General features: G+C 42.1%; 1 protein-coding gene across 1 annotated transcript in view; it reads right to left on the reverse strand.

Moving 5' to 3' along the window:
* Positions 1–8408: 8408 nt before the first annotated feature.
* LOC118330968 overlaps positions 8409–10334 on the reverse strand; it is a 28027-nt gene continuing 26101 nt past the window's right edge. Inside the window, exon 4 of the mRNA XM_035665723.1 lies at positions 8409–8848. Coding sequence (XP_035521616.1) covers positions 8613–8848 — 236 coding nt within the window. The 3' untranslated portion in view covers positions 8409–8612. The remainder of the gene's footprint in view (positions 8849–10334) is intronic.

Raw genomic sequence — 10334 nt, forward strand, 5'->3', positions numbered from 1 at the left:
GTCACTGTCTGTTAATGTGTCTCCACATAAACACCTGCCTTAACTGCATCAGTGCTTCACTTTCATGTGACCCGTTATTGTTATCACTTTGTTTCAGCTTACTCTGGGCTCTGATATTGGATGTGGGCTGGTCAGCATTAATGAGACCACATGACGTTGTTTTAGGTCTATGGAGGAAATGAAAAAAATAATTTTAAAGCCAAATAATTAGCACCTGGAGGAAGTCTATGTTTTTTAAATGGTGTCACTTTAAATAGTACATTTTAAAGGATAATTCCAGTCAAATACAACTTGGGTCAAATTTTCATAGTTTATGCCATTTTCAATACCATTCCTATTGCTAATGATAACATTGTACTCCGGTGATGGAATGTAACTACATTTTAGTAAAGTACATTTACTCAAGTACTTTTTTTAAATGAAAAATGTAATTTTAACCCTTTAAGATTGTGGTCTAGACCTACTCTATTTGAAAAGTGTCCTGAGATAACTTTTGTTATAAGTTGGCACTATACAAATAAAACTGAATTGAACTGGAAACTGATTCCTCAGTTATATTGTACCACTACTTAACAATGCATGCCAAAACACTTTCTTTGTATGTATATATCAAAATCCAATGATTTTCTCTTCCTTTAAAACAAAATATGACACATGTTTACACAAGCATGAACGAACCGATTTCAACCAATAATATCATCACCTGTCAGTCAATTGTCAGCTTTCGGCAACACAGAGCGAAGATTCATTGAGATTCATTATTTAGCTAGCAACAGCATGGCTAGCTACCAGAGCAGAGTCTTTCTGGGGGTTGGGCTTCCCTGATTACTGTACAAAAACACAATGCAAGCTCAGGCAACAGGATGCTGACTGAATTTCACTTAATGGCCACTGTTGTCATTATTAACACTGTTTTTTCTGAAGGTTACATTTAGAACCTCTAAGTTAAAGAAGTTGTAATGAACCAGAATCCTTAATCCTTTAAGTATAATTACCCTTTAAGGATTGTGTGTAGGTGGTAAAAACTAGTTTTATTGTGTTTATAGCCAATGTGACCAAATAAGGTCCTGATCTCTGACTCGTGACAGTCTTTGTCATTCTCACTGGCTTTTGCCTGATCATGAACAACACTATGTTCCTTTCATTTTTACAGCTAAAACAAAAGAAAACAATAGCAATCTAGATGAGTCTGATTGGGCAAACAAATCATCTTTTAGAGGAAAAGACTGTCTGAATAGCGTTTGAATGCTAGTAGTGTACAACATGTTTTCCTCTGCCACACATCTTCATAGTATTCTGCCTAATCCTCTTCTCCACAGTCTGGTCTGAAAAAGGCCTTTCACTCTGTGGCCTAAGGGACATGAATAATTGTTGATATAGAGGCTGTTTCATAAACTGTACTGTAATCACACTCAGACAGATGTAGGCCCACTACATATCACACACACACACACACACATACACACAGATTTTACCCCCTTTTCCTTTTCCCAGTGACTCACTGCTCATATCAGCATAATGACCGCAGACTGATCCAGCCCACAGGGGCTGAGGGTTGGAGCAACACTGGATTTTGAATAAACAATGAATGACGTGTGAGGAGGGGCTGGATGCGGTCGTAAACTAGTGTGTGTTTCACAACGTAAAAGGATATTCCACAGACACTGCAGCGTGGTCCACAGACACTGTACTGTACTGATGGAAAAACAGGCCTGCTGTTGATTATGAGACTCTTCTGATTCATTCAATTCCAAAAAAATAAGTTTTGGGTTTTTCACATGCAGGACCTTCATTTCTTCATAGTATCAGTACAGTCCTTCACACCTCCTGAAACTTTACGATTATTTTCCGTTATTGCAGTGGATTATGAAATGAATGACATTTGACCAAATGCAGAACAATAGCTCCCAACCTAACCTTTTGCCCCTTGCTAAGTGGCAGTATCCTGGTATAGATTCTGCGACGATGAAGCATGAATAGTAATTGTTTACCTGCAGTTGGTACAATGTCAACAGACTAATCCATCACATGGACCCTGTCTACTTATTTATAGACAAGGGGAATAAATCAGGCGAGTGGATGAAAGTTGAAAAGACAAACACAAGGACACAAAAAGGAGTCCCATAGATAATCCTTTAAACATTTTTAATCAAGACGTCAGCAACAGGAAAGATGAATGAAGCATCCATCTATCTGTAATTAAACTTGTGCATCATCATAATGTAGATATAATGTGATAAACAGCCTGACGGTGATATACTGATTCTAATAGTGCAGTGAGTGATTTGAGATTCATCATCGCTTGAAGTTTGCATTGTAATACTGAAGGTAAATAATTCGAGCTATATTGGCATTATAGGTTTACATTGTGAAACTTCGTGCTGAGTGAATGATATCATAGGTATAATTTAGTGTATGATTTTAATTATCAACACAAAATTAACTTTGTGATGAAGCCCAAGCAAACAGCTTCTATAAATATGATGTATAGTTATAATTAGGATTCCTAAAAAGTAAAATAAAATATTCAAATACCTGGTCCATATTTTTTATTTAGAAAATTGAAATGTAGATAAGCATCTTACTGAATCACCCTCACCCATGGGAATCAACATTTCACTGGAAGACATGAAACCTTCACAGGATTCGGCAGAAACAATTCTGTCTTGGAAAAACTGTGTGCAATATGTTTATCTTGTGATCCCTCGGACGCGTTCAATTGCATTGCTTTCTCTGATCATGAACCATGGCTTTCCGTCATTTGGGAAAATTCCCACTCATCTGTTTATACACAAGAGATAAGGAACCACTAAGAGTATTTCTGAAGAAACTGAGCATGCATCAATATTTTCCACATGAGACTCATTTTTAAACTTTAGAGAAATGCTGTGTGTCACTCTTTTTGCGTCTCCCACACACTTTGGGAAGTGCTGTCAGGAGGTGTTCTCTGCAATGTCCTCTTCATCAAATTCAGGGAACAGGAGACAGCACAACACCTTCAGACACTCAGACATACAGGATGACGGCTGGAGAAGGAATGCAAAGAGACAGGAAAACAAAAAAAACACTGTTAATCTCTGCCAAGTGTGTTTCCTTCACTGCCAGATTTAGGCTGATGGGCCTGATTCTATCTGCTCCAAAAAACTCCCGGTACAATACTAACTTTCAATGTCATTGGATCTGTCTGTGTGTTAGGAGGAGGGCGGGGGAAGGGGTAGGAGTGTGGGTGGGGGCTGAGATTACAGTGAATGTCACCCTACCTCCTCTCTCAATCATCCACTTTCAATCCATCGCCGTCCCGGGGTTTGTGAGACAGCTTGGCGATGATGCCAGTAAAATGGGATCAATAGCATAGGGAAAAACGGACCAGACAATCTCTTACCCCCTTGAACTTCTGTACCCGTGATTGATTTGTCCCCTGCCACAGCAGAGGAGACATTAGAGACAAGAAACATGTGTGTGGCCGAACATGTGTGTGTGGGCCTGTGCACCTGCGTACGTGTGTTGAAAGCATGTTTTTGTAAAAGTGTGATGTCTGCGTATGTGTGTGTGTGTGTGTGCTCAGTGATTGATGATCTGAAGCGCACACACATCATCAGCAAGGCATTTGCGAGGTGTGTGAGTCAGGAGCTGTCATCCCCCTCAGTCTCCCCAAGCAGAGGCCTCGGCTGCTGATTTATAGTAAATCATTAAAATCTGCTTATTATTGCAGCAGCTCATCACCCTCCCCCTCCCTCAGTCCCTATAAGCAGCCCCTCCCCCCCCAAAACTTGCCACACCACTGCAGAGACACACAGAGAGGAGATTCTCTGACCATTCCAACGACTCTTATACACACAGAGTGATGGTCAGCAGGTTCTGGCACATTAAATCCATTTTTGACACGTGTTTGAGAATAAATATAGCCTACCAGATGTCTTGTTTCATAAACATCGGCTGAAGAAGCCAATGAAAGAATCTGGCCTTGTTCCTGTACAACAGCTGGAGCAGAGTGGATGTATTTATCCACAAAAAAGGGGGGGAAGTGGGGTGTGGGTGGTGAAGAAACTTTCTTTTGGGCACTCATGCTCACATGTGCATAAATACACAAACCCACACACACACCTGCACACCTCTACTGTCTTCCGTCTATGAAACTGAAAATGTGATGTGACTTGAACAATGACAGGTGTGTTTGTCAAGGATGTGGCTGTCACTTCAAATCAATGGACGGGAGCATCTTCCCAGGGAGACTTTCCACTTCTCAGGGTTTGACTGGTTACATTGCGCTTCAGTGCAGGTTGGGAGAACAGTAAGTTGTCAAAGTGGCATTCAGGGAGCCCTGCTTAGGTGTCATCAGATCAAAAAATATAATCCAAAGTGGCTCATTTTATCTTTTATTTCATCAGGATATACTGTGTATACATTCCAGTGGCCATTATATACTGACTCGTGTGGTGAAAAAGAAAATCATTATCTTGGTGTCTATCCATCTGAAGATCGTTAGCATGAACAAATCCGAGAATCACTGTTTTAGAGACGCACTATTCAAGCAAGTTTTGTAGGGCACAGAATAAAATGATGATAATCATTTCCACTGAATAACTCAAGTGAGAATCACAGCTTGTCTATTGTCGCTTTGCAGTGCGTGGTTTGTCAAATGCTTTTCAATTACAGCCTTTAACTTGAGGCACTATCACATCCCCATGAAGTGATTTTAATGGAGTTTGGTGCAATTGTTTGTTATGCGAGACAGGTCTTTTCAGCAGAAAGCGAAGAGGGGGAGAGAGGGAAAGGGAGGAGGCTCGAAACTCAAATGAACTTTGGGGCGATAACACGACACGAGCGGATGAGCAGGGGAGTAGCTGTGGGCTTAAATCTAGTCACTTCCTGTCACTGGTATTTAACTGAACATGTGTATTGTACGATATGAGGGGGGTTACTCTCCTACATGTGCACCTAAAACTCAAAACATGGGAACTAGCATCTGATTTGGCAGATACAGCATTCTGGAGCCTGATTGCTGTCTCCAACACCCCCAATCAGTCTGTCCTGTCCCACTTTTCTCCTCCAGCCCTCCCTCTCTCCCTCATTTTCTCCCTCCCTGACATACAGTATCACAGCTTCCTCTCCACTCTGTCTAAAGCTCCTGGATCCTCAGAGCACAGGTGCAGGACTGCAGGGCTACACCCCACAGGCCCTGGATGCTGAAACAGGAGAGGCGAGCCGGCACACATGCAGAATTACAACGCCTCCATTTCTCACAGTGACATAATCCCCATGTTTTATTTGTCCCCTTGTAATTCTTTTTATATCTTGGGCTTATGTTCTTTGGCATCCGTTCAATCCCAGCCTCAGGACACAGGGCTCTACCAGGCCCATATGTGTGCCTTGCTCCAGTTAACGCATATTAGTTCCTTTGTAACTGTGACTAAACTGGCACGTCTCAGCTGGGAGATGCCGGCTTTGACTGACAGCCCATGTCTGGATCCTGTACTTTGAATCTCGCGTAGACTTGTCAAACACAGGCTCTGTCAAAGCATCCCTCACTCTGCTGTCAAGTACAGGAACTATGGAGAGCTGCAGAGGGTTCGCAGCTCTGACCACGTCTCTGAATTACCTTACACTCCATATATGTGTGTGTGAAGTGGAAAATGAATATTATCTTACACCTTGCTGTTCCTCAGTGTTGCCTTTACCAAAGTTGAGTCTCAGAAGCATGTTGCTGGCATGTTCCTTCTTTTCCTCAGTAGAGAAAATCCTAAGGGAGAATCTAAGTGAAACATTTTTCATGCTTGCGATTTGGCAAGATTGCCTGCAAGAGAAAAAAAAGGGAGACTTGTATACCCTGATCAGATCAGTCACTAAAATTACATCGAGAAAGCTTTTCCAATAACAGCTTGATATTAGGACTTCAGTGCGGTGTTGATGTATGTTGTCGGCGAAGAAAATCTGTTAAGTCTGTGCCATGCGATGCCAACAGTCTTAAATATTGTTTTCACAACTGTGCAAGCTAATTACCTTTAATTTTTCATCTGTGCTCCAAGGGTTGTAAGAGACTGTGATTAGTGATTCATTACTTCTCATTACCTGGCCTGTCAAACTGTTTCCTTTACTTATTCAAGCTGATTAGCTGTACATGGCCCGCCTTTCTCAATGAGGCTGAGAAAGAGACCTCAAACATGAGGTCTGCAGATAAGTAACTGTAAATACTAATAATGATGAGAAGGATAATTAGGAGGGGATGAGCATGAAAAAAAGTCAAACGAGATGAGAAAGAAAATTATGGTGATAATTTTTATGATTTTTAAGAAAAAGAATGAAAACTGGTTGTGTGTGTTTATAGCCAATTAGGATGTTTCAGAAGTTAACTTAATATGAATTAAAAATGATGTGATTCTGATCTAAGGTCGTAAGATAACACCCACGCCGGAAGTCAGCGAGATGGCATGTCTGCCTTTTCTCCAGAGAAGAGTTATTTATAGGCGTCAGAGAATGAGGATTGATTTACTGCAGGTAAACAGGATGTCATTCTCAGCAAAAGGTCAAGGTGAGCCAAAGCTTAGGTGGATAAAATACAGGCATATTTGGCATCTATGCATTTCACTTGTCTGTCAAGCCAATCAGGCTGTGAAGGCATGACAGAACTTGATAACAGGCAAAATGCCCTTTTTAGATAAAGCGATGACACGATGAGTCCTTGAGTTCAAACGTAAAACAACACTGGGAACGTTGGGAGGAAAAAACGGGGTTGTACACTAGAAAAATGAGCACTTACAAAGCAGCAAAAACCCTGAGTATGACATTGACTATTGTAGTGAGACGTTAACTAAAACATTCATCACCATTAGCAGTAATTAACAAACTTCCCGAGCATTAATTAAAGGGCCCTGCTTTAAGCGAAACTGTGCTTAATTAGGAGGTTTGACGGGATGAGGCCTTAGGGATGATCCATATCCAGAGGGCTGTTGGAGGGGTACAAGTGACAGAATTTCCACAAAGCTGTGAGTTTTTGGAGCATTTCCTCTGCTCGCCACAAAACTCTGTGCCCTTGGTCAGCTCACAAGATGGTCTGGCCTGATCTGGCTTGGCATGGCTCTGAAAAACTATTGACAGGTATGACAGGCCTCCGATTAGCCAGGCAGCTGGAGGCCCAGACCTTGTCACCTGTCAGGTAGAGAGATGAAGGGTGAGTGAGCAGAGGTGGGAAGGAGGAAAAGGGTGGAGAAAGAAACTAAAGGGAAAAAGCAAGGAAATAAAGGATTGGTGACAATGGCATTCAGCACTGACGGGGTATACACAAATACAACGAGCAGCGCTAAAAACCACATGTATATCAGGCCTGAGTCACCTGCAGAAGTGTTTGTGAAGCACTCTATTACAAAAACCAGAGGGTATGAGGATGACAAATGTGTACCCAAAGAATCTGTGATTGGATCGGGGATTAAGGGGCTGCCGTGTCTCTGAAGGAAAACAGGCAGGAGAGGGACAGACAGAGAGCAGAAGAAAAAGAAAGAGATGGAAGGGAAGGAAGGGTGGAAGGGGGACAGTAAACGAATGTCAGACTGCCCAGGCAGGGAAACAGAGTGGCAGAGTGGGTGGGCTTTGACAGACACATCTCACACAGGCTGACAGCTCCGTCAATAGCCCCAGGATGGCCGCCCTGATTGACAGCTAGCAGGTGGCGCATGAATGGAGTTGTCAGGCCGACTGTCAGTCAAAGTCACATCGCTGTGGCTACAAGGCCCCGGCTGAACAGGCACACAGCTGCCCAAGGTGATCTCTGGGTGTACAGGCAGACTTTTGGCACAGGAAGCTGAGGCAGCTCAGATCATGCTAAAATCACCATACATGGTAGTAGCAGTATACAATAGCCACGTTGATTGGGTCTATTTTAAACTAGTGGGCAGATCTGGTATATACACACATTGGTGGTGGTTCCACTCAATTTTACAAAAAAATCGAGGGAAAAAAAGGATTTGAATGTATTATCAATGAATCTCTGCAGTTTTTCCATTTCCTTGGTTCCCCTTAATTGAGCATTGTTCCAGCATGAGGGCATGAAGCATAGGAGTTAATGGGCAATAATTATATGTGAGAGAGGCTTTCTCCCTGGAGTGGAATCCAGAACAAATGGAAGCTCCGATGTGCAACATTCTACTTCATTACATCTGCCGCGATTAAAGCCCGAACATCTGGCACCATATCCTGACAGATAGACAAGACTTCTGGACTGGAAGGGAAATCGAGCGATATTTACAAAAATGTAACACAGGGTATTTACTGGATGAAAGAACAAGTGCTTTGGGCAGGCACAGTACATTCTCCCTATCAGACAAGTGTTGAACTGATAGATCCATGTAAACACAAGTAAATCATTTGGACACTTTTGACAAAATGAACGACACTAAATACTCTCGCTACACTTTCACATCACAATGGACTTTATTATTATAGGCAGCTTCTTTGCTACAGATAAATACGTACTGTGGCTCTTCAAGTAAACACTGGAATGTACATCAAGGTTGGTTGTTAACTTTTTTTTTTTTAACAATCTCAATCATCCTAACCCCTTGGAGGTGAAGCTAAAACAATAATCATAACTGTCTATATCTGCTGTTGCCATGACAACATCAAGTCCCACAGAGTGATGTCATGCCGATCTGGTCTCTCCCTGGCGCACGATTATCTCCCGTGATGCTCTGAGGCAATCTGGAGGGCCTCTGGGGCGTGTGTGAGCGTCGGAGGCGGCGGTCGGGGTAGAGGCTGTTGTCAAAGGGCTTGCGGTGGACACAGAGGACGTGGGTCTTCAGGTTACCCTTCTGGGAGGCACTGTAGGAGCAGTACCTGCACTGGAACGGCTTCCGAGCTGGAAAATAAAGGAAAAAAAAGGCAGACAGAGAATCAGACTTAATGCTGATACAGTTTGCAGTAGTTTAACCTCTGCAGGATCTGAAAAGACAATCCAGTGAATACCAAATTTGTACTAAAACCAAATGTGTGTCTTTTATAAGTAAATTAAAGAGCAACAACTCCAGTTGGAGGTTATTTGAGATGATAACATTTGACTGTTTATACTGCACTCAAACCTTGCCCTAGCTGACCGCTGTGAGCCAATCAAATTAAAGCAGACCAACAGCTCTGGCTTGAGGCAAAACTACACAGCGTTCACGAAAAAGCTTTGTGAAAATGAGGAGGGTGAGACTGAGTTCTGTATGTTTATAATTCTGGATATTAAATATAATTTTTGGCAGGTCTATTTTTCCAGTATTCTAGACAAGCTGTTGGCAGGTGAGAAGTTACATTTTTGACACTCACAAATACATCGAAGTTTCAATGGGGTTCAAATAAGTTTCATATTACTTATAGTGTGCTAAAGTCAGTGTGGTTTTGTAGAAAAATGTAAAAAATAAAATACCAGTCTAAACTGTGACATTGATGTGGCCTCATAATAACAATTTGCTCTTTCTAACACTCACAACTTTACCAAAACACTGTGACACTTCAGGGTCTGACAGGTTTTTATAAAAAGGCCAGCAAGTTCTAATTCATTGTAACACATTTCCTGTTCACAAAACACACACACACAAGTGTTGAGTTGAGGAATGACAGACGTCTGCAGCTGGGAGGCAAGGCATGCCAAAACTTCCTGTCTGTCCCCCTCTTTAGCGCCCGCTACATAACTCCGGTACAAATAATGTGAACCTACATGACACAGCACAGTGTACCTTTTAAATACAAACAACAAAGCATACCCTTAATAGCTTCCAGAAGTTTATCTGACCTCAATAAAAATCAGTATGACACCAAAGCCTGAAGGTGTTGCTAAGATCAAAACAAAAAATGTGCTAGTTGACTCATTTACCTGTCTACCTAGACAGCCATGTGTCCTTGTTCACTTCTGTGCTATTTTTGAGATGTTACCTCACATAATGACTGTCTCTTTTCCCCTCTGTCTAACACTTCAATGTGTTTTTCTGTGATTCATGGTTACAGTAAACCATTATGTGCTGATGTCATTTGACATCACTTCCCAAAAACTGAGGGCTGTCTCAGCCTTTTCACCCCGCCCTGGCCTCTTCCTCTCTATTTGCTCCTCATCAGAGCCGAGACAGCTGTAGGCAGCTGAACACTCGCTTTCACATCTACATAAAAAAGGTGTTTTTGGGGGGAAAAGTGGGAAAACTCACAGAAGGTGTGAGCAATAAAAGGTAATGCTCCATCTGTTGGTGTATAATAACCTGATGGCCGTAAAGGACACACATCGACATTCACACACTAGTCAGAGAGAGGATAAGGCCTGACACATCTGAATATCATCAGGATGGCACAGAGGGTATTGTGTGTGTGTGTGT

Source organism: Morone saxatilis, unplaced genomic scaffold (genome assembly GCF_004916995.1).
Source record: "Morone saxatilis isolate NCDOM2014 unplaced genomic scaffold, NCSU_SB_2.0 Contig2, whole genome shotgun sequence".
In the NCBI taxonomy this organism is placed as follows: domain Eukaryota; kingdom Metazoa; phylum Chordata; class Actinopteri; family Moronidae; genus Morone; species Morone saxatilis.